Consider the following 24,104-nt stretch of genomic DNA (forward strand, 5'->3'; position numbering starts at 1 on the left):
GAGGCCCCAACCACCACCCCACCTGTGAAAGCCAATGGCAGAAGCTCCTGGCTAGTGGGAGGCTTCTTTGTGTGTTCTGCAGCCAGTGGAGTCCCTGCCCTAGGTGGCCTACACTCAGAACTGTACTGAGCTCCCAGAGTTATAGCTGCTGGTAAGTTGAACTCTAACCCCAAGTCCCCATGTTGATGCCCTAACCCCCAGGACCTGAGAACCTAACAGTATATGGAGATAGGGTCTTCAAAGAGGTGATGAAGGTAAAAAGAGGCCTAATTCAACAAGACCAGTGTCCTCATCAGAAGAGGCGATGAGGACACAGACTCGCACAGAGGGATGACTGTGAGGACACAGACCAAGGACCTCTATCACCATGCCAACGAGAGGCCTCAGAAGAAACCAGTCCTGTAGACACCTTGATCTTGGACTCCCAGCCTTCAGAATTCTGAGGCAATTAAAGTCTGTTGTTTAACCCCACCACCCTGCCCCTCCCTACCCCAGTCTGTGGTATTTGTTATGGTGACCAGAGTTGACCAACACACAGCCACCCTCTGGTCCCTGCGGCCTCTGCCTTCCCCCACATGCATCCATGGATGCATCTCTTCTTTGCCCTTTCTAGCTTGTGATAGAGGTTCTATATCAGCCCATTTGTACCACGGTTGGGGATCTGCAGACACACTTCCAGCAGCCCACCCTCCATTCAAACTGCCTGACACTCCCATGGGAGGTGGACCCTGCCTTCTGACTTGTGTCTAGCCCCAGTTGCTACCCCAGTTTCTCAGAGGCACTGATGTTCCTGGAAGTCCTGACTGGTCCTAAACCACCAGACATGGGTAATCCTGCCGAGAGGGAGGAGGTGATTCAAGTTCCATCTGGGGGATTGAGGAGTAGCCTGGGAGAAATGGAGGACACTCCCTGGCCACAGAATGTGGGACACGGGGCACTTATCTTAAGTTTTCCCACATAAAGTTATTAGTTTCCAATCTCTTAAAGTCACATTTAGGGGAAAAAGATAAAACAGACTGTGGGGAAGCAGACTTAGAAATCTACACTGGGACTTTACTGGTGGTACAGTGAATAAGAATCTGCTTGCCAATGCAGATTCCCAGTTCGATCCCTAGTCTGGGAAGATTCCACATGCCACAGGGCAACTAGGTTCGTGCGCCAAAACTACTAAAACACTTGCACTGTAAGCCCACAAGCCACAATTAGAGAAAGCTTGCGCAAAGCAGTGAAGACCAAGTGCAGCCCCCCCAAAAAAACCCCACAAATTAAAACAAAAGAAAATAAATCTACACTGTGAGCCACAGAGGTGGAAACGCAGACGTCCAAGCGCTACCTCTGACCCAGTGGGCCAGGCCTGCAGATTTCCCAAGTAAAAATAACTGGGCACTGGGGCATTGTTTATAACCAACACAAAACGAAACAACCTAGATTCCCAGACACAAGACACTCAATGCTACCAGCTCATTTAAATTGGTGATCATTAAATGGGCTTCCCCGATGGTTCAGTGGGTAAAGAATCCACCTGCAATGCAGGAGATGAGGGTTCGATCCCTGGGTTGGGAAGATCCTCTGGAGGAAGAAATGGCAACCCACTCCAGTATTCTTGCCTGGAAAATCCCATGGACAGAGGAGCCTGGCAGGCCACAGTCCACAGGATCACAAAGAGGTGGACACGAATGAGTGATGAGCGCACCCACACATATGATAACAATAAAAATATGGCGACAATAAAAATATGCCATGTAAAGGGGGGAACTATTCATATCAATATACTATATATAACTACACACTCTAATTACAACATAAAAGTAGATATGCATGTTGATAGAAACTAGAAGGGAACTGGAAAAATTAAAAGGAAAGATTATGTATAAAATGTTTTCATTTTAAACTTCTTTTAATGTTTTATGAAAGTTTTAATAGATGACACTTTAAAAATATTTCTGTCTTCTGAACTAAAGCTTGTGTTCAACAAAGAAACAACTCAATAGAAGGATAAGAAGGGGGATGTCTCATTTGCTAAACCCACAAAGCAGGCAGGAAAATACTGTTTGGAAAGAGAGAAAGAAACTATAACCCCCTCCCTGGACCTGAAGTTTATCCTTTTTTACTCTGAAGACCGGAGAAGCCAGACTTTGGAAATAAAAGCACATTCAAGGCTCTGATCCATGGCTCTGCCTCTTGGTGTCAGGTTCCATTTTGGGATAGATTCAGCTACAGCCGGTGGCTTGGGAGCAGATGGTGAGGCAGAGGCTCCAACAGTGGGGACAGCCAGGACCAGGGCTAGAGAAAAACAGGGGTTGGTCTCAGCCACACAGAGTCTGAGATGGAAGCAGGACAGGCAGCTCTATCCAGTGAGTGAGAGAATCCAACACAGGCGGAAGGTCAAGGGCTCTGGTGAGGACGTGACCCACTGGAAAGCAGTGAGAGCTCAGAGTCCCTCAACACTCAAGGACAAGGTGTGACGGGCCACTGGGACCCAGGGGGGTGGCAGTGGGAGGTGACCAGGGCAGGAGCACAAATAATTGTTTTAAAAATGTATACAGAACTCCTAGCCCAATGGAAATGTAGACAAAAACCACAAACAGGCATCTCACCAACAAGCACAAAAAGAGATGCCTGGCCTCCTTGTTTTTCTGTTGTTGCTGTTTGTATGTTTTTAAAACTTTTCTTTTGTACTGGGATATAGCAGATTAACAACGCTGTGACAGTTTCAGGAGAACAGAGAAGGGACTCAGCCACACATACACACGCATCCGTTCTCCCCCAAACTCCCCTCCCATCCAGGCTGCCACATGACATTGAGCAGAGTTCCATGCGCTATACAGTAGGTCCTTGTTGGTAACCCACCTTAAATACAGCAGTGAGTACACACCTATCCCAAACTCCCTAACTATCCCTCCTCCTCATCCTTCCCCTGCTCCGGCAACCCTAAGTTTGTTCTTTAAGTCTGTGAGTCTCTGTTTTGTAAGTGAGTTCCTTTGTATCATTTCTTTTTAGATTCCACATATAAGGGATGTCATACGATATTTCTCCTCTGTCTGACTTACTTCACTCAGTTTGACAATCTCCAGGTCCATCCATGTTGCTGCAAATGGCATTATTTCATCCTTTTCAATGGCTGAGTAATATTCATTGTGTATATGTACCACATCTTTTTTATCCATTTCTCTGTTGATGGACATCAAGGAGTTGCTTCCACATCTTGGCCATTGCAAATAGTGCTGCAATGAACATTGGGGTACATGTATCCTTTCAGATCATGTTTTTCTCTGGGTAGGTGCCCAGGAATGGGATTGCAGGGTCATATGGTAGCTCTATTTTTAGTTTCTTATGGAACCTTCATACTATTCTCCATAGTGCTTGCCTCCTTGTTAATCAGGGAAATATAAATCAAGGCAGCAAGAAAGAAGCATTTTTCATTCACTCTATGACAAATGAAGAATCTGACAGTGCCAAGAGCTAGAGAGACTGTGGACCAGCAGCCTCTTAAACACGGCCAAGGAGAGTCAAACCAGTGTTAACAACCACCTGGATTTTCCTTGTAAAGGAAACTGCCCCTTGGTGTATTACCCAAGACAAAGCCCTGAACACCTACCCCAGGAAACAAGTTCCAGAGAGTTCTCCAGTCTATTTGTGACAGCAGCCGTGATCCTGATGCCCACCAGCAGAAGGTGAAACAGGGTAGGGGCATTTTCTAGCAGTGAACATGAATCAACACCAGCTTAAAAAACAAAAGTATCTGGATCTTTATAACATGATGTGTTATGGAAAAGATGAAGTCCAGGAGGCTACTTAGGTGATGGCTAATTTTATGTGTCAACTTAGCCAGGGCACAATACCCAGATACCTGGTTAAATTTGTTGTTGTTTTTTAGTTGCTAAGTTGTGTCTGACTCTATCACCTCATGGACTGTAGCCCGTCAGGCTCCTCTGGCCATGGGACTTCCCAGGCAAGGATACTGGAGTGGGTTGCCATTTCCTTCTCCAGGGAATCTTTCCAACCCAGGGATTGAACCCATGTCTCTTGCATTGGCAGGCAGATTCTTTAGCACTGAGCCAAATACCAGTCTTGATTCTGTGATGATATTGTGTAGGCGAGATTGATGTTTACATAGTCAACTTTGAATAAAGCAGATCACTATCCATAATGTGGTTGGCCTCATCCAATCAGTTGAAGGCCTTAAGAAAAAAAAACTTGGGTTCCCTTGAATAAGGACTTTCCCTGGTGGCTCAGACAGTGAAGAATCTACCTGCCAATGCAGGAGACACAGGTTCAATCCCTGGTTTGGGAAGATTCCACATGCCTTGGAGCAATGAAGCCTGTAGGGTTGAACTACCAAGCCCACACATTCTAGGGCCCATGAGCCACAACTACTGAGCCTGTGTGCTACAACTGCTGAAGCCCACACCCCTAGAGCCTATGCTCAACAACAAGAGAAGCCACTTTGATGAGCAGCCCCTGCTCACCACAACTAACAAGCACTCTCTCACAGCATCAAGGACTCAGCACAACCAAACAATATTTTAGTATATGTGCTGCCGAAGCGAGCACACTACCAAACAATAAAAAAGCAAAAAAAAAAAATTTTTTTTAATATATGGTAGACCAAATATTTTGCAATCTAATTCTATGCATAAAATAAAAGCATCATACATCAGTATGTATAATATGAATATATGTATATACACATATATGTGTAAATTCACATTTAAAATTTTGCACAGGAAAAGCTCAAAAGGACACACACTGCTGTCTCTGGGCAGGGGGTGGCTCTTCATCAGGGAAGAGCTGGTGATGCAGTCTAAGTCATTTATATTCTCTTACTTTTGCTTTTCTGTATTTTCCAAGGTTTCCACAATAAAAATACATATTTTAAAAGAGCTTACTTCCTTTTTTTTTTTTTTTTCTTTTTTTTTTTTAAGAGCTTACTTCCTAATAGGAGGGAAAACTCAGTAACATCACCAGGATGCACAGTTGTAACTCAATTGTGATTGCTCATTGTGTGCTATTTTCATGCAGTACTGAGTGGTCAAAGACATGGGGAGTTGAAGATCGCATTCTTCTTTTCAACTTAATTCTGTTACATATTTACCAAGCGTTCACTGTAAAGGAGACACAAAGATAAGACATGGTCCCTACCTTTAAGGAGTTTACAGACCAGTAGGAAAATAAGTCTTGGGAAATAACTGACCACAGAACAGACTATGTAGGAGCTGTGAGAATACCCCGACTGCTGTGTGTTTCAGCCAAGCAACTCCCCAGTGCCCAGAGGTGCTTTGAAAACCTTTATGGAAATTCTAAATGGGCAAGTGACCAGTCCAGGGGATTGCATGCTGAAACAGGCAGTGAAAATGAAAAGGTTACAAGAAAGAGGCCAAGGTGGGTAGCAAAATTTATTTGGAATGATTTTTTTTTTTTTTTTGGCTACTCTGCATGGCTTATGGGATCTTAGTTCCCTGACCAGGGACTGAACCTGGGCCCACAGCAGTGAAAGTGCCAAGTCCTAACCACTGGACTGATGGGGAATTAGTCTATTTGGGATAATTTTCACAACATTTCAACAACTTGAGGATTTATTTTTAACTTTTTATTGGACGTAATTTCAGACTTAAAGAAAAGTTTCAGGACTTCCCTAGTGGTCAGTGGCTGAGACTACATTCCCAATGCAGGGGGTCCAGGTTCGATCCCTGGTCAGGGAACTAGATTCCACAAGCCACAACTAAGAGTTCACATACTGCAGCTAAAAGTCACGCATGCTGCAACAAAGATAGAAGATTGTGCATGCTGCAACTAAGACCCCACTTAGTGCAGCCAAATAAAGAAAGAAAAATTTTTTTTAGAAAAGGCCAGTTAGAAACACACAAATCCATTAAAAAAAAAAAGTTGTGGGGCTTCCCTGGTGGCTCAGTGGTAAAGAATCCACCAGCGAACTCAGGAGACAAGGTTCGATCCCTGGTCCAGGAAAATTCCACACGCCAGAGAGCAATTAAGCCTGTGCCCCACACTACTAAGCCTATGCTCTGGAACCTGGGAGCTTCACTACTGAGAAGCCTGTGAACCGCAACTAGAGAGTAGTCCTCACTCATTGCAACTAGAAAAAAGCCTGAGCAGCAATGAAGACCCAGCACAGTCTCCCAAAAAAAGAAGCTGCAGAGTTAGCACAAGGAACTCCATACACTTCACTCACCCTCCAACTGCTAATGTTTTCCCATATCTACTTCATTGCACTCTGTACATGTGTGTCTTTTTCTGAATCCTTTGAGTGTAAATTACAGCCATGATGCCTGTTTTACTTCTAAATATTTCAGGGTGTATTTCCTAAAAATAAGGATATCCTCTTACAAAGCCACAAGGAAAATGATCAAAATCAGGAAATTAACATTAACACAGTATTATTTTCTGATCTACACACCTTATCCAGATCTCATCAATAGTATCCTTTATGGCAAAGAAATGCCCAAATTGAGTTGTCACATCTCTTCATTCTGCAGTCTTCGTCTCTCATGGCACTAGCATTTCTGAAGTTAGTTTGCAGCCTATGATTCTGTGGATGTTCCTTCAGTGTAGGTTTGTCAGCTGTCAGCTGTTTCCTCCAGACTAGATGCAGGTTCTGTATTTCTGAGAGGAATACTACACAAGTGAAATGTGTCCTTCTGGGTGATTGTATCAGGAGACACTTGAGGTTGATTCATCCCATTCCAGGTGACGTTACCCGAGATCACTTGGTTAGGGCAGTGGCTGCCAGTTTCTCCACTACAGGGTTACTGTTTTTCCTTTTGTAATTAACAAGTACTTCAGGGAGATTCCTTGAGACTATGTCAATATTCACTTTACTCAGCAAATTTTCACTTACTGTTTTTAGTATCCATAGATGATTCTTGCCTGAATCAGTTATCACTGTGATAATTGCTATTATGCTTCATATTCCATCATTTCTTCTATGCTTGTCACTTTGCTTTCTACTGTAGAGCTTTTCTTTCTCTCAATTACATACTAATATTTATATCAGCACATATACATGGAATACATCTTGTTTTATTCAGTGGCTTATAATCTGTTACTATTATTCTTTATTTGATGCTTAAATTATCTCAGATTTGGCTAAGAGGGGTGTCCTTACTGACATGTCCCCATTTACTTACTTTCTGACACAAGAGATTCTAGGCTCAACTTGTGCTTTCTCTCCTCCAGCCCTGAAATCAGCCATTTCTCCAAGAAACTCTGGCTCCTTTCAGTACAGAATGGTATTGAGAAACCAAGGCCTGGGTACTAGGTGTGCTCATTGCTCCTGGGGTGTCATTGCTTCTAGGAAGTATGTATATAAACACATACATTCATACATATGTCTGTGTGTGTATTTCTACATCTCTGTGTGTGTCAATTTCCATGTTTATCTGTGTGTGTATGTTCATATATTTATTTGTATGTGTATGTGCATGCACATACGCATGTCTGCGTAATGAAACCACTAGCTCATATTGACACCCTTGATTCTAAGCCAGTGCCCTACAGGGCATGTTCTCACCTTTCCGGGCTACATTCCTAACTTTTACCAGATCAAGATTTCTTTAAAGGCTGTGGATGGAGTTCAGATCATTCATCATTATTGCTGGCCCTGGAAACCTCCTTCTCCCTTCCATATGGCCTTGCCTGTGCTCAGCATGAATCTGGGCATCGCCAATCATTGTCTAACTGAATGAAGGGCAGGCGGAGGAACCCAGCAGGGGCCTGGTTCAGAGCAAGATAGCCTTCTGGAAGATACAGAGGAGGCTGAAGCAGAACCCCTAAGAGCTAGGGAGCAGAACACTGGGATTTTCTGGATGAAATGAGAAGCAGAACAGATGGCTGTTGTCCGGCTCCATGGAAAGACCACGAGTGACCTCAGGGTGCTTGGAAAGGGCAAACCTGTTCCCCACGGCAGCTGGGAGGAGAGTCCTGACAAGAGGCTTTGTGGGCACAGCTGGCTGAGCCACCAGGACAGCTGGGAGGAGGCCCCTCATATTCGCCTTTCACTGAGGAGAGACCACAGGGATGGAGGCCAGCCCCCTGCTACTTAGGATTCGAGTGGGTTCAAACACGAGGGACCTGAGTCACAACCTCCTCAGACCTGCTTATCCATCACCAGCTGATACATTTTCCGACTCTGCTATTTTAGGGATGCCGTTCCTTTTTACGGATAGTTGTATTGGGGATATCAACTCTCTTGTCCAACAAATGTACCTCCTAAAGAAACATGAAAGTCCTTCTGGGTTTTATGTTCATGGTCTCTCAACTCAACACCGGGTCTCTGCAGAACATGGAACCTGGAGGAGAGGTCTAGAGGAAGCTCAGTCACATCCATGAATTACATTGACAGGGCAAGGCCGTTTGGGGCCCTCGTGTGCCAGCTGCACCACTGAATGGTCTGTACACACCTCACCTCTGGGAAGCAGGAGTGAAACAGTGGGGGCCTGTCATGTTCCGAAGAACACAAAGCTCTTCAGGGACTCAGAGAGCTACGTGAGAGGTGGTGAATGTGAGGTAAATAAGCTTGACGGGTGACGGGTATGTGGAAAGCAGTCTCTCAGCCCCTGGGAGTGCCACAAGGGTTTTATTTTTTTAAGGTCAAGAGAAGCTATAAATCAGGGAGGAGGAAGGCTATTGAGTTAGGTCCCAAGGATGAGAAACGGTGCCCCTTGGAACCCAACACCAATGCAAGGAATTGATTTTCTACCTCTTGGAAGACAAAAATCCCTAGAATAAACAGCAGGTGCAGGCCTTCGTCCCAGGCCAGATGCAGTGATCTCTTTAGATTATTCTAGAAGAACACACCTACTTCCAGCCACCCAAACCCAAGAAAATGTCCCTGGAGACTTCAACACATGCCAGCTGGCTTCTGGGCCCAGAGCATCAAGCTGAGATGCATCTGCAAGGTTGGGTGTCCAGTCCGGGAATCCCTGTGCCAAAGCCCTCAGGGATGGCGCCCCTCCACACTGGATTCTGCTAAGTTCACCTTCTTCCCTTTTTTCCTTCTCGATGGGAAAGGACAGAACAGGACAGGAAGTCATGCAGCTTCTGAGCAGCTCACAGCAAAAAGGCCGCTACGGATTTGACCACGAATACATTTGACTCCCACCCCCACCCAGTCTCTCCTGCCTTCCTTGCTGACTCTAGAACCTTCTACCACCTCATCTTCCCCCCTGCTCTGGCACCAGAGCTCATTTAGGTGGTGGGCAGCACTTCTCTTGCTGTGGGGAGTTGAGTTAGCCAGGGCAAGGATGTGCGTTCAGACTGAGGTTAAGAAGTGCCTCCCAATGCAAAGTGGGAGACAGTCTATGAAATAAGGCCCCTTCACCCTTCGGATATGTCAATGCCAAGGACACAGACAGGCGGAGGCGGGAGCAGCTCCAGAGTGAAATGAGGAAGGGTGAGGGCCCCCTAGATGCAATGGGATCTTTTGTTGCTACAAAGGACATAACTGGGACATTTGGCAAAATCTGACTCAAGTCTGTCGATGAACTTCCCTTCCACCTCCCATCCCCATCCCACCCCTCTAGGTTGTCACAGAGCGTTAGATTTGAGCGCCATGAATCATACAGCAAATTCCCACTGGCTATCTACTTTACATATGGCAATACATGTTTTAATGCTACTCTCTCCATTCGTCCCAGCCTCTCCCCCTCTGTGTCCACAAGTCTGTTTTCACAAGTCTGTTTTTTATGTCAGCATCTCCTTTGCTGCCCTGTAAACAGGGCCATCAGTACCATCTTTCTGACTTACGTCACTTGGTATCACAGGCTCAAGTTTCACCCACCTCACTGTGTTAATTTCTTATTTTTGATCACTATACTCTGGTTAGGCAAGAGAAAGTCCTTGCTTTGAGAAAGAGATGCTAAAGGGCATCACGCAAGTGATTCTCAAATGGTTCAGGAGGAAGAAAACCTAGAGCAAGAGAGGTGATGAGGCAAACGTGGTACCATTTGGGGGTTCTGCGTGAGAAGGACTATTCCTCAACTGTTGTGAGTTTCAACTTTAAGCATAATAGGAAAAAATAACAGGAAAACAAAGGCGTGCCCTACAATGTCTGACCCCTTTCTCCTTCTCCTGGCCTGAAACCAGGAGAAAGCTCTGGCTATCTGAGGACACTGGCCCCCAGCCTCCTCCCCCACCCCCCTGCCTCACAGGTCTCCCCAGCCCTGGCAAGGCCCGCTGCCATCTGCTGCCTCCTGCTCAGCCTCCAAGCTGCTCCAAGTGGCCGGAGACAGTGTGCTTCGGCCCTGGTCTTAGCAGGATCCTGAGCTGTTTAGCGATTCTCATCCCAGCCAAGCCTCACAGGTCTTCTCGGCCTCCTTCTTGGCACATGGCCTCGCTCTTGGGCACTGCAGCAGATGCAGGAACAGTTCCAGCTTCTCTACTCTCCACTGAAGCTCCTGTGTCTCTCCTCCACTCTCCCTGGTATCATGAGCAAAAGGATGCATTCTTGTCTCCCATGGCCCAACCGCACCTCCCATACCCATCTCCCGGTTCATGCTTTTCTTGGTTACTATTCCAGGTGGCACTAGCAGTAAAGAACCCATCTGCTAATGCAGGAGACATAAGAGACACGAGTTCGATCCCTGAGTCAGGAATATCTCCTGGAGGAGGAAATGGCAACCCACTCCAGTATTCTTGCCTGGAGAATCCCATGGATAGAGGAGCTTGATGGGCTACAGTCCACAGGGTCACAAAGAGTCGGACATGACTGAGCGACTAACACACACAATCCCCTCTGTCACTGGAGCAGCTCTTGAACCCATAGACCTGCACTCACTAGCACTGTGACATATGGCTTCCATGCTCTCCCCGAAGGTGGCAGCGTCAAAGACAGAATTTAGAATTGGAGACTTGAGCTGCAGCCTCTGCTCCACTTCTTAAGAGCTGTGTGATTCTCCACATATTTCCAGGATGGGCAGAAGTGTTTGTCAGGTTCAGTGTGAACTGAGACACCTGACCCCTGGCCTCACTCTCTCCCCTTTTTCACTTGTCCCTGTTTTCTCTATGTGGCCCTCTGGGAGCTGATGTCAAATCCACGCTGTCTGCTGGCGGCTCCCAAACCAGCATCTCCACAGGTGCCCTTCGTCTTGACTCTGCTTCTCTGGGTCCCACTGCTGCTTGAACACTCCCCGCCCAGCACCCAGCTGGCAGCTCAGACCTCACATGCCAGTACTTAAGATTCACACTCACTCATGCTGGATTTGCCAAAAGGCAGTCCCAACAAGTGCTTAAGGCCACCAAGAGGTAACAAGCTTCCCAGGGAAGAATTTGGTATTCCAAAAACTGCATCAAAGCAGTTCTTCCTGTTGGGTCCTGACTATTGTGAATTTCATAGGGGAGGAAAACCTAACATTTGCAGCATCTGAATCTCTAAAGTCTTAGATCAGTGCTCTTACCATCTCGAACAACAGCCTCAGAGCACACACTCTAAAACCACCCTTCACTCCTCTCCCCTGTCCCCACATCCAGTTTTTAAATCTGGACCTTTCTCATGTCCTCAAAGCCCCAGTGGCTCCTTCCCACTCAATCAGCTGCATCCAGTCCCTGCTGGCTTGGGTCTGCAATGTGGTTGTTGCCTCTTGACTAAGCCCACCCATGCTGTCCTCTGCCATGGTCACCTCCTCTCCATCACACTCCTGTTCACATAGCTCCAGGGGCTCCCCCTCAACTCAAGCCTAGCCTCCTGCCAACAAGTGAAGGCCTCCCCACTGGGCCCAGGTTTAACTGCCTCCAACTCTTTTGTTCACCACCCACTCCTCACAGACTTTGGGCTCCAGCCAAACTAGATTTTTCGCCATCTGGGAACACATGTTCCCTCTGCCCAAAATAACCTACATTCATCTCCACCTGTCGAGATCTGTCCTTGAAGGGTTATTTAATAAATAGTACTGGGACAATTGGTCATTTGAAGGAAATTTTTTAGATTCTTCACTTCATACTATCCACCAAAATGTATTCAAGATAAACTAAAGATGAAATAAAAATATATGATATAATCACACCTATTAAAAATTGAACTGTAAAAAGCCTGAAAAATGTATGATTGTCAAATAGATAAAAAGGGAGAAGATGCTAAGCTTAAAAGCCAAGAATGAAATTTCAAAGGAAACAAAGCAGGAACTTCCCAGGTGGTCCAGTGGTTAAAACTTGCATTCCCAATGCAGAGGGCACAGGTTTCATCTCTGGTTGGGGTACTAAGATCCCGCACAGCACAGACAAAAAAAAAAAAAGGAAATAAAGCAATGGATCTAACTCATTAAATAGGACTTGACATTAAAACTGAACTGATAAGAAATGAATATATGGGTAGAGACTCCTTCACATGAACTGAGTGTTGCGGTCCCCTATGCAGAAAGTGGTTTGGTTAGCAAGAAATTAGAGAAGGAGCTTCATGGACATCTTTTATGAAGGTTAAGTGATACATCAGATTTCTTCCCTACAGATTTCATATGTCCAAATTCTCTCCAAGAGTGAAATGTTCAAGACCCCAAATTTGATGTTTTCCCCTGGACTCTTCTGTGTTTGGTTGAGAGGTATTACTCTAATTTTGTTTGTTTGGGTCTTTTTTATGAATCAGGAGGACGGGTGATTAAACACTTGGGGAGGGGCTGCCCAGTGGTTAGGTCTCAGAACTTCCAGTATAAGGGACACAGGCTGGAGAACTAATATCACTCATGACACAGCCAAAAAAAAAGGAAAAATTTGGGGAGTGCGTCTTCTGTGCCAGGTGAAGTGCTTTATCTCCATTCTTAAAGCAACTCCACAAGATAGTATTATTCACATTTAGCAAGTGATGCAACTAAGTCTTAGAGGTTAATTGATGTACCCAAAACCTAGTACAGGATTCAGACCCAGGCAGAATGACTCTTAGCACACACCTCCTCCCATCAAAAGATACACTTTTTACTTTTTTTTTTCTTTTTACTTTTTATTTATTAGGCTGGGCTGGAGAATTCTATGGACTTTACAGTCCATGGGGTTGTAAAGAGTAGGACACGACTGAGCGACTTTCACTTTCACTTTATTTGGCTGCTGCCGGTCTTAGTTGCAGCATTGAGATCTTTAGTTACCACAAGTGGTTAAAACATGTGGGATCTAGCCCCCTGCATTGGGAACATGGAATCTCAGCCACCAAACCACCAGGAAGTCCCATTTTTCACTTTTTAAATCCATTCCTGTTTCTCCACACAGTGTAACATAGGGAACAAGTATTCTTCCAAGTTAACGTGTAAAATGGTTACCAGTCCCTGTACATCCGTGTTTTATAAAAATTAACTCCTTTCCTAAACTCTCCATCCCCACTAGTACTACTTAGTTCAGGCCATCATTTTATCTTACTCCGCTGAGACGATGATGATGATGTTACCAAGCATGTTCCAGGCACTATAAACAGTATTCCACGAACTAAGAGTACGTATTTATTGAGCACTCACTATAACTCAGTTATTATGCTAAATATCACTCACGGATTATTATATAGCAATCCTATTAGGTTAGTTTTGTTTTCAGTACCCCATCATCTTCGTTCTTTTAATTCCTCTTTCATAAATAATAACTGTACTCCGGTATAATCTCCCTAGAATAAACCGCATTTATTTAAAGCGTAATTTGAATCAGTTTCGGCTATCTATAAAACCACCACCACAAACAAGATGCAGACGGTTTCCGTCGCCCGTAAACTTCCAGAGCTCCTTCCCAGTTTACCCACCCAGGTCTCCAGGGTCCCCAAATCCTCGCGGTCCCGTGACGTCACTGCCCTGCGCCCCGCCGTCGCCTTGCGCGGCGCTTCCGGCAGCGAGGACGTGGGGGCGGGGCGGGGCGGCGTCATGGAGGCGCGCGCCGGAAGCTGGCCCGGCGGAAGTGGCGGGGCGGGGCGCGGGGGCGATGGGGGGGCGGCGGCGGCGGCTGCCGGCGATGAACAGCGGGAGCGCGTGAGCGGGCCGGCGGGCGAGGCTGGGGGGCCCGGGAGAGCGAGCCGCAGGGCGGAGGGCAGGGGCGCGAGCGCGGCGGGCGGCGGGCGGCGGCCTGGGCGCGGCGGCGGCGGCGGCGGCCGAGAAGATGGCGGACGGCGACAGCGGCAGCGAGCGCGGCGGTGGTGGGCCCGGCGGCTTCCAGCCCGCGTCCCGCGGCGGCGGCGGAGGCGGCGGCGGCGGCGAGCAAGAGACGCAGGAGCTGGCCTCGAAGCGGCTGGACATCCAGAACAAACGCTTCTACCTAGATGTGAAGCAGAACGCCAAGGGCCGCTTCCTCAAGATCGCCGAGGTGGGCGCGGGCGGCTCAAAGAGCCGCCTCACGCTGTCCATGGCGGTGGCCGCTGAGTTCCGCGACTACCTGGGCGACTTCATCGAGCATTACGCGCAGCTGGGCCCCAGCAGCCCGGAGCAAGTGGCAGCGGCGGCGGGCGCCGAGGAGGGCGGTGGGCCGCGGCGCGCGCTCAAGAGCGAGTTCCTGGTGCGCGAGAACCGCAAGTACTACCTGGACCTCAAGGAGAACCAGCGCGGCCGCTTCCTGCGCATCCGCCAGACGGTCAACCGCGGCGGCGGTGGCCCCGGGCCCGGCGGCCTACAGAGCGGCCAGACCATCGCGCTGCCCGCGCAGGGCCTCATAGAGTTTCGCGACGCGTTGGCCAAGCTCATCGACGACTACGGCGGCGAGGACGACGAGCTGGCGGGGGGCCCGGGCGGCGGCGCCGGAGGCCCTGGGGGCGGCCTGTACGGGGAGCTCCCGGAAGGCACTTCCATCACGGTGGACTCCAAGCGTTTCTTCTTCGACGTGGGCTGTAACAAGTACGGAGTGTTCCTGCGCGTAAGCGAGGTGAAGCCGTCCTACCGCAACGCCATCACGGTCCCCTTCAAGGCATGGGGCAAGTTCGGGGGCGCGTTTTGCCGGTATGCGGATGAGATGAAAGAGATACAGGAGCGGCAGAGGGATAAGCTTTATGAGCGACGCGGCGGGGACGAGTCTGAGGGAGAGGAGGTGGATGAGGATTGAAACGCGCAGCTTCCTCCCCTTACGGGCCTCCCCACCCCACCACCGTCTCCTTGGCTAGAGAGCTCCCCTTCCTGTTCATCCCCAGTGAGCTAGTGGAGGGGAAGCAAGGGAGGCCCCGGAGGAAGAAAAAAAAGTTTTAAATAATATAGTTAATTAAGAGAAATAACCATAAGAGAACAGTCAGGACAATTAGAGAAAAACAGTAAAGTTCCAAGGAATTGACAGCAACCTGCAAAGAGAGGACAACAGCGTCTCCTCACCTGAGCAGAAGTCTCAGCTTCTCTTGCTTCCCACCTAAGGTTACTAAATCCATCAGGATAACCCTGGATGGGATAGATCCTTGCACGCTGGCCAAGGAACACCTCATGAGTTACCCAGACCCGTTGATGACAGCTCAATTTGTGTTATATTTGGGTAACCTGGTCTAAAGATCTTTCTAGACCTCATTGTTGCAGTGTCTATCCCTTCACCTCCATTGCAATCAGCGTTTTGGATCTAGATCTTCATGGAATTCTTGTGAAGAGAGAGGCCTTTGCAGTTACCCAGTCCTGAGGGTACAAGTTTCATGAAAAGGAATGCAACTTTACGTGATCATAGACAGGGCAAAATAAGAATTCAAGAAGCCACCAGGGACAGAAACAAATTGGATCCATTTTAAAATGGTTTTGCATAGAACCTGGACCAAGGCCCATGTCTTGTCTTTGCAGAATTATTATCCGGATGCAAATGGATTCAGATGTCAATCCTTGAACTAGAATCCCTTACTATAATGTTTTGGAAGTTGGCAGATTTTTTTCAAAGATACAAGCAGTTTTACATTGGGGGTTGCTAAGGTAGGCACAAGAAGAAATCAGGCATAAAGCACAAGGAAAACTGTTTGAGTGGATTGGTTGCTGCTCACTAAAGTTCTTCCCCGATCTCCAAATATGGAGGTCATGGCTTAGATATGAATGAGAGCCAGATACCCGTGGCTCCACCGTGTGAGCCAGTGAATTATGGCTAATTCGGCTGTTTCGGCCACTGGTTGGCTGGATTTTAAACCATAAAACTTGAACATCTCTACAAAAGGAACATTGTGGCTACAAGCCTGAGCTTTAATGGAATATAAGTCCACACAGAAAAGTTGGAAGTAACCAAAACTGAAGTCATCTACCTTCAGTTTAATCTGTGGATTTGTTCAAATACTAAAGATCCTCAGGTCCAGAATTCCAGCATCATTTATTCTTTTAAAATAAATTTTTAAGAACTTGGTCCATTATATCAGTACCTCACAATCAAAGCTGGCAAATGATGGATGAGTGATTCAAGCAGCGTGCCCTTTGAAGCTGAAATCCATTTGAATGGAGCTGAAATGAACGTGAATATGCTGACTATATCCTGGAAGCATTTTTATACCATCTTGAAATTTCAACAAACTGGCTTTTGCCAGTTTATCCAGCTGTCTTTCAAGAATAAAAGTTGGGGTTTTCAAGGATCGCCTCTTCTATATTTTAAATGGATTTTCAGTATGATTTTTTACTAATCAAGTTAATCCCACCCCATCAAAAGGTATTCCTAGAAGTGTCATAGACCTAGGTAACTTTGAATTTAATGGGAGCTAATGGTCTTTCCAAAGTTTTCAGGTATACTTTGTGCGACACCTTCTCAACAAGGAGGCAAGTAACCCCACCTCCACAATCTTAGTATTTTTTTTTTAACTGCATGCCTGCCCTTTATTTGAGCTGCCTTTTAATTTATTGCATACCTTTTTATTATCTTATTTTGGTATTATTCAGTCTACAATCTTTTTGTATTTATTGGGAAATAATATACAAAAAGGTCGTTTTCATGAATTGTGGCTGAGAGGGAGGGAATAATTGTGTACATAAAATTAGGCTTTTTTAAAAAATTAGATTTGATTCAGAATATCGTTGATCTTAGATTTTTTTTGTTTTTAAAAAGTTGAAGAGCCACAAACATTGGTGCCCTTTTCAGACTATTTCTCTACTCATCATCCACAGTAGACTTTTTAAACAGATTTTTTTTTAAGCTTTTCTTTTTTAAAAAAAATTTTTCTCCGTTGCAAAGAATGTTTCCTAAATTGTATGGGAGCAATAGTATTTTTGATGTTTTAATGACATCTGTATACTTGTACTGTATTTTGTACTACAAGGCAGCTGTTTTCAATAATGTCCTGCTGTATTTACCTATGTGTTTTGAGTGTTTATTTCTTTGCTGCGGAGAACAAACCCCTAAATAGTTTTAGTAAAGGGGCTGAGAAGAAGCTAGCATTATTAGGTTTGCATAAACTGTTTATAAGTTTCAAACTCTGAGGCAGCAATGAAGATTAAAGTTGCAGCTCTTAGTTGATTGCTGTAACTTTTTCATTTTCAAAACATGTATAATTCCTGTACAGACCAACTTGTTTTCTTGCTTCAGTGGTGGTTCTGTTGCTCAGCTGCAGTGAGCCAGTTCAATTTTGCAAAGGTGCAGTACCTCTCCTTTTTAAGGGGTTGGTTTATTCTTTTTTCTTTTCTTTTTGTTTGGCTGAATTGCAGTAACTAGCCTTGCCTTTCTACTCTGTAGAAATGACAGGGTCTTCACAATCCTTCACCAGTGGCTACTAAGCTATAATTAGCTGAATAGAAAGAATGTGGAAGTGGTCTGAGGCATATAGAGTATATGCCAAGAACACTACCATATATGGCATCAGCTTTGGTTACCAGAGAAATTTTCTTAGTCATTAGACCATATAACAGTAATATATCATATGTAAATCTTTAGATATCAATTTGAGAATCCTCCAAAAAAAGGAGCAAAGAATGCATAAGCTATGTGTTGGAAAAAGTAATTTATATTAAAATTTTGACCTGCCTATGTAAGATTAAATGGTAAATGTCATAGTGGTGGGTTTTTAAGTCTTAACCAATCTCAAAGGTTTGTTTCTCCTGCAGGGGGTGGTTCATGGCCTCTCTTCTCACTGCAGGAAGATTACAGGAGGATGTGGATTAATGGTAGCATTCACTGATCCTCATACCGGTACTAGGGACAATAGAAATCTGCAAAGCACAGACTACACTTTCGGTGTGTGGTTTGTTAAACAAAGTGATTTTAACAGGCTGGCTTTCAGAACTCATTCATAAATACTGCCTATTAAAGGAAATGATCTTTGTTAATTCCAGTCAGAAAATAGCATTATACAGACTATGGGAAAGCAATTTTGGGTTTTGTCTTTCAGCTGCTACTATGAGCAGTGATTTAGGACTGTTTTTCAACTTTGGCAAACAGCCCAGCTAATCATGTGTTCAAAACAGTCATATTCCTGAGAAGTAGGAAACTAAAATTCTTCTTGAGAGAACTGGTAGAATGTCTGTTTCTCAAACTGCTGCAGACATGAGAAATTTTAAGAACAAAATCAAAGGGTCAAAAATTTGTGATGAGCTACTACTCTTGCCTTCTGGTTTCTATTGTCCCTACCTTTCATTCAAGTAGAATGGCAGTTCTAGTCAGCAGAGAGAGTTTTCAGTGCATATGCTGCACAGTACACAGTGTAAATCTGTATGGCACCAAAAATCAAAGTGAAAACCAAACCAAAAACCCAGACACCCTATGTTACTATGGGAGGCATGTAGGTGGTATAAATGACTGTAGCTGTGATACACACATGGCTACTTGTCAAGTCACTTTCCATAATTATTTACTGCAAAATGATTGAGGCTTTGGTGCAGGCAGGCTGTTAACTTATTGCTTCCCTGTTAACCTCAATCACTTTGCAATAAATTGCAGGTCTTTTATGAGATTCAAGCTTCAGTTTTCTCAAAAACAAAACAATTATCCTGGCTTATCTGAAAATGCAGGGTTGTGGGCAAAAGAGGCTGGTTATAATAATGCCCTCATATTGAGTGGTCTGTAAATGGCTGCACACTTCAGGCACTATAGTTGCTGAGGATGCTTTGTTAAATGTGACCTTGATTGGCTTTACAGGGGGTAGAATGTGCTCTCCACAAGGTATTAAAAGGTAACTATCCATTTGTGTCTACCTTGTTCTTGAGGTGGATGAACTTGAGAAGCTTGAGTGTGTAAGCCATGCACATAGGTATTCTTCACTGTAAATTTTGTTTTCATTTTTAACCCAGTTATGGTACTTTGTCCAATGCACAGCTGATCTCTCAGTAGATATTCATTTGAGAATAGTGTGGCCTTGATCTGTGAGAAGGGGAAGGAGAGAAGTGACTTTTTGCTTATGTAAAAATGACTCTTTGTCGAGAGGCATTCTATAGCACTCTTGGTATCTAATGTGGTCGGTCTCCTTGTTTATTGGGGAAAGTTAATGTTTTTGACCCTGGAGTTATTAATTCAATCGAGTTGTCTTCTATTTTTAGGAAGTATCAGAATTGCTCTGATAAGTAAAAAAGTAGACTGCTTTGATGTCCAATCTCAGGTTTTAGAATATATATAGTGGTAGAAAATTCCACTGTTAAATCTTAAAACAATTTTAATTTAGTATACCCTAAAAGTCACCTGCATAAGGCCTGTTCAAAGAGCAGCGCCTCCCATCTTTTTGCTCCTTTTCCATTTTGTACTTCACTTGAGAAAGTGTCAAGTGATTTTTTTCCTTGTATATTTCCATTTTAGCCCTGACATATTTCTCAAAGATAAAGCACTTTTTGATCATGAAATACATGGAATCTGTGTGTGATGTGGATCATGGTTTCTCAGGCTCCCCTAGATAATTTGCTTTTGAATATTGTTTTAACTCTGTATAAGAAAAGTAGAAATCTTTGCTAATGTTAGAAAGTTTGTATTACTGATCTAGAATGCATTTTGCTAGTTTCCAATGGACGGGAGAGTAAACAATGCTGCATTCACAATTTAATAAGTTACTTTCCCTTGAGCCTTAAGGTAACTTTTTTTTTTTCTGTCAAAACGGCACTGAAGTTATAGTGAATGAATGAAATTGCCAGTTTTCAGGGTTGGTTTTAGAGTACTGTAAATCGATTAGCTGTCTTCCTAAACAGTTACTATTCCCATTGAATAAACTGGATAATGGGGGCGGGTGGTGATTGTAGAAAAAGAACCACATTTACCTAAAAAATATGTGTATAGACACAAAAATACATGACAGTGCCCCATTTGGAATTCCAGGCACAAGGTGGAAATGGAAATTATAACCTCATTTCCCCTGTTTTTAATCTAGAAAAACAAAGTCATTAATTTTCAAATGGTAATCCCCAGAAGCTTCAAGAGATAGCATACTGTTGAATGATTACTTCTCTTGATATATTTACCTGCTATTTAAAGTTGCTATTTGCAGCCCTCACTCAGTCTTAAAACTTAGTTTCATTACTGATGGATTTAACAGACTCTTATTTAATAAATATGGTCCACTTGTCAGGATGAAAATTAAATTTGGAAAATAATACTGCATCATGAAGACATTAGTAATTTCTAGATATCTGGAAATTGATATCTAGTTGATATCTGTATCCCTGATCCAAGTTAAGACCTTTATGAATGTATTTTATATTTCCTGATGAAATAGGGAATATGCCATCAGTGTAGTCACATTTGCATTTTTTTTCATTTGAACATTAACTCATGTCTCTTGAATTAGACATTGCAATGGGGATAGGTAAAGCCATGTTAAAGTAACAGCAAATGCTGTGTTGGTAGTGTCACTGCTCAGTAGGACTTCTAATCACAGGAGGGCAAAGCTTTATTTGATGCAGAAATGTTATTTTTTTCCATAGGCGATTCTAACATGGTTTGATGAAAGAGTATGACTGTACTTTATTAACATGGGATTTTGAGTCTAGGAGCAAATTCCATTTTCCCCATATTATATATATAAAATGCCTCCTGACATGGATAAGAGAGGGCTGATCATACCTTTAGTGTGATGAAATGTGGGCCCGGAGTATTGGAGAGAAAGCAATAAACCTATCCAAGTTCATATTGAAGAAGACATGAGTTTGTCTTTTTTTTTTCCCTTCCCTACTTCAAAGACATCAGTGGGTAAATCTTTCAAGAAAATTTATGTAGATTGTCTCATTATTTTATTTTATTTTTTTTGGTCTCTTATTTCTTAAACTCTCATCCCCATTCTTGCCCTATTTTGCAAGATCTAGCCGGCTCAAAAAGTCTTTATTATACATATTTGGAAATAGAGTGGCAAGTGGTAGATTTCTTCCCTTTTAAAATTCCTTTTTCAAGGACATATATAACTGCAGGTAGAGTCCCAAGAAAATTGAAAAACAGGAACATTTTTATTGTAGAAATTTGAGAGTTTCATCTTAAACTGTTCAGATATGAGGCATAAAACCCTTTTCTCCTAGCCCACATGTCACTTCTGTTTCAAAAGCTGCCTGTATTCCTAGAAGCTAATAGATGGGGCAGAAGTCCAGAAACTGATTTTAAGTAGAGGGCATACTTGAGAGTTGTGCATGTTACAGTAGCATGCAAGTAAACTTGAGTTTTTTTCCAATGATTACCAATAATTTGAATAATAATTGTGGTTGTCAGTGTATTTGGACTTATGTTTTTCTGAAGTTCTAAAATGATTAGTAAGGATTTATTCTGTCTTGCACCTCTATGCAGATGTTTTTCCAAGTCCATTTTTAGAAGTCTATCCATCTTCTGACATACTTCCAGATAACACACTTTCTATAGTAACCTTCACTGCCAGTCAGATCTTCCAGGGGCTTCCTTAGACTAGATGATTCTTCATTCCAAAGTTGGGACTGACGTCCTGCCCATAGAGAATCTACAGACATAATTAGAATGAGTTAAAACCAAATCTTGATAGCAGGAGACAGAGCTTCCTGATCTAGATGTACAACTAGAGTTTAGGTTGGAAGTTACTTTAAAGAGGGTTTTTTGGGATGTCTTCAGTCTCTGTAAATATCCAAATGCTTGTGCATTGTAAACCAAGTGTGTACTCCTATGTATGAATTTGTAGAACTGATTTCTGCTTCAAGAGAAGCTGCACCTTTAATTTTATAAGGTCCCCTCCACCTGTTACCCTATAAATATTTGTAAATAGAACACTAAAATTTGTAGTGATAGGATCAATTTGGGAATATCTGCTGAGAGACCAAAAAGTTCATTTTTTTAAGTACCTTGGTTAAAGAGTAAAGATTATTCCTCTTATTTTTTAAAAGAAGAATGCACTTTAACAAACACAGCTGCATGGGCAATTCAAACAAATCCGTGAAGTGCAGTACCCATTCAGAACTCATACTTCCTGGAAACCATTCAAAAGCATAGTCTAGACGGGCTGTTGATCTCACTGCCTGGAGGTTGAAGCTGATTCCGGTCAATTTTGAGACGAGCAGGGCTGCTTCAAAAGAACAATGTGAATACAGCCAAAAGCTTCAGTCAGTCTGTAAAATGGCGGGTCCCGTATTTACCACTAACTAGCAAAACTGACAGAAAAACTCATAGAGAAAAAAGAATCCTTACTGCTGGTGTGCACTCCTTACAATAACAGACTTTTGCAAATGGAGTTTTACAGTCTATATTTAAAAAATTGTATGTTTGTAACAAATAAAGTATGCGAAAACATGAATGACAGTCTTGTGCTGGTTGTCTCTCATTTAAGGAATTACGTGTTGACTGGGAGGGAAATACCACACACTATCTACTGGGGTTCATAAATGGGTCTGGAATTGGGTGAGTTTTCACTTGAAGTGACTTAAAAGCTGTTTGCACATTTCATCTGAAATACAACCATTTAGTTCTACACCCTCTGGGTTTGCATAACCCTTTTCTAGTTAGTAAGCAGTCTCTGGAGTAAATCAAAGTTGCAAATGGTTTCATGCTTTGGTTTATATTCCAGAGGAGGCACTTGTTGCTTCCCCTAATTTCTTCCTATTCTACCTGCTTTTAGGCCCTATCATTTCAAATGGCTATAAAGAAACTCATGTGTTTACTTGTCATTTATCATAACTAACTGCTCAGAAAGTAGGTTAAACCAGTGTTATATATCCCAAGCTAAAGGAAAAATAAAAATTTTGTATTGATAGATCCTGGCTGTGGTTCCAAACTTTTTGGTCTCAGGAACCCTTTAACTTCCTTAAAATTCACTAAAGACCTTCAAGGAGCAATCCTACTTCAGGCCTGTATCAATTGATACCTATCATATTAAAAACAACTTTTTAAAGACACATTCCATCTGCCTCAAAGCAGTGACATCACATCACTTAGCTTCTGGAAAGCAGTATAAACTTGGGAGAATGAAAGTGAACAAAGCAGCTAACAGGAAAGTAGTTTACAGTTCTGGGCTCCCTGAAGGTCTTGGGGCCGCTGGAGGTTTCTGGATCACTCTTTGAGACCCACTGAACTATATGCTTTTATATATATATATATATATATATATATATATATATAGTGGCAAGAGGTCAGGAAGCCTTTACCCTGATGCATCAGTTTGCCATAGCCCTGCTGAATTTTTTTTCTTGATGTGAAGTTGTCACCTTGAATTTAAGGACCAAATGTAACCAGGCTATATAGCCTGCAGAGTTTTATTGGCGCCAGTGCCTCAAAGAATAGGGCTTTTACCTCATAGTTTCGGTATTTTGGATGTTGTGAGCTAGGTTCTGTCCCCAGATCTGTCATAAACTGATACCGTGAGTCTGAGATAGTATCTTTAACACTTAAAAATCCTCCTTAAGATCCTACAACAGTGTCCTGTCTTCCCAGAGAAGACACTGGGCCTTAGGAAAATGAGAGCCACCTTGTGGTCAGTACTAAAATCTTTAATAACCTTTTGTAATAACCGTTTGTAAACATGCGAACTATATGTCAGGTGTTACACTAGGTGTAGAAAATATGGTCCATGGTCCAAATGGAACTTAACAGTTTATTCCAGAGGAAAAAAACTTTTAGGAAGAAATAGGAGGAACTAAGTTAAATTGGACTGAGGTATATTTAGGGATCAAATCCGTGTGACCCTAGATCTCCAGGAGGCTCAGATGGGTTGCAGCGGAAATTTACTAGACATATCTCCTTCCTCAGTAAAATACCTCTGTGCAATCTCAGATCCTGAGAAGCTACTTCCCCAGACCCCAGGGAGGAAGCGGGCCCAGTGTAGGTGAACAGAGGAAGGAAGGAGTAGGAGA

At 43.7% G+C, this 24,104-nt stretch overlaps 1 protein-coding gene across 1 annotated transcript; it reads left to right on the top strand.

Annotated features, from left to right (window-relative positions):
• The first annotated feature begins 14,059 nt into the window (after nucleotides 1-14,059).
• Nucleotides 14,060-22,555, top strand: PURB (purine rich element binding protein B). Its single transcript, XM_061165589.1, has one exon. It carries the CDS (start codon nucleotides 14,074-14,076, stop codon nucleotides 15,004-15,006), a length of 933 nt encoding a protein of 310 aa, XP_061021572.1. The 5' UTR covers nucleotides 14,060-14,073; the 3' UTR covers nucleotides 15,007-22,555.
• Nucleotides 22,556-24,104: the final 1,549 nt, after the last annotated feature.

This window comes from Dama dama, chromosome 18 (assembly GCF_033118175.1).
Source record: "Dama dama isolate Ldn47 chromosome 18, ASM3311817v1, whole genome shotgun sequence".
NCBI lineage: Eukaryota > Metazoa > Chordata > Mammalia > Artiodactyla > Cervidae > Dama > Dama dama.

What these genes read in the sequence shown, in the direction of transcription:
- PURB (XM_061165589.1), top strand. Translation starts at nt 14,074, where the DNA reads ATGGCGGACGGCGACAGCGGCAGCGAGCGCGGCGGTGGTGGGCCCGGC.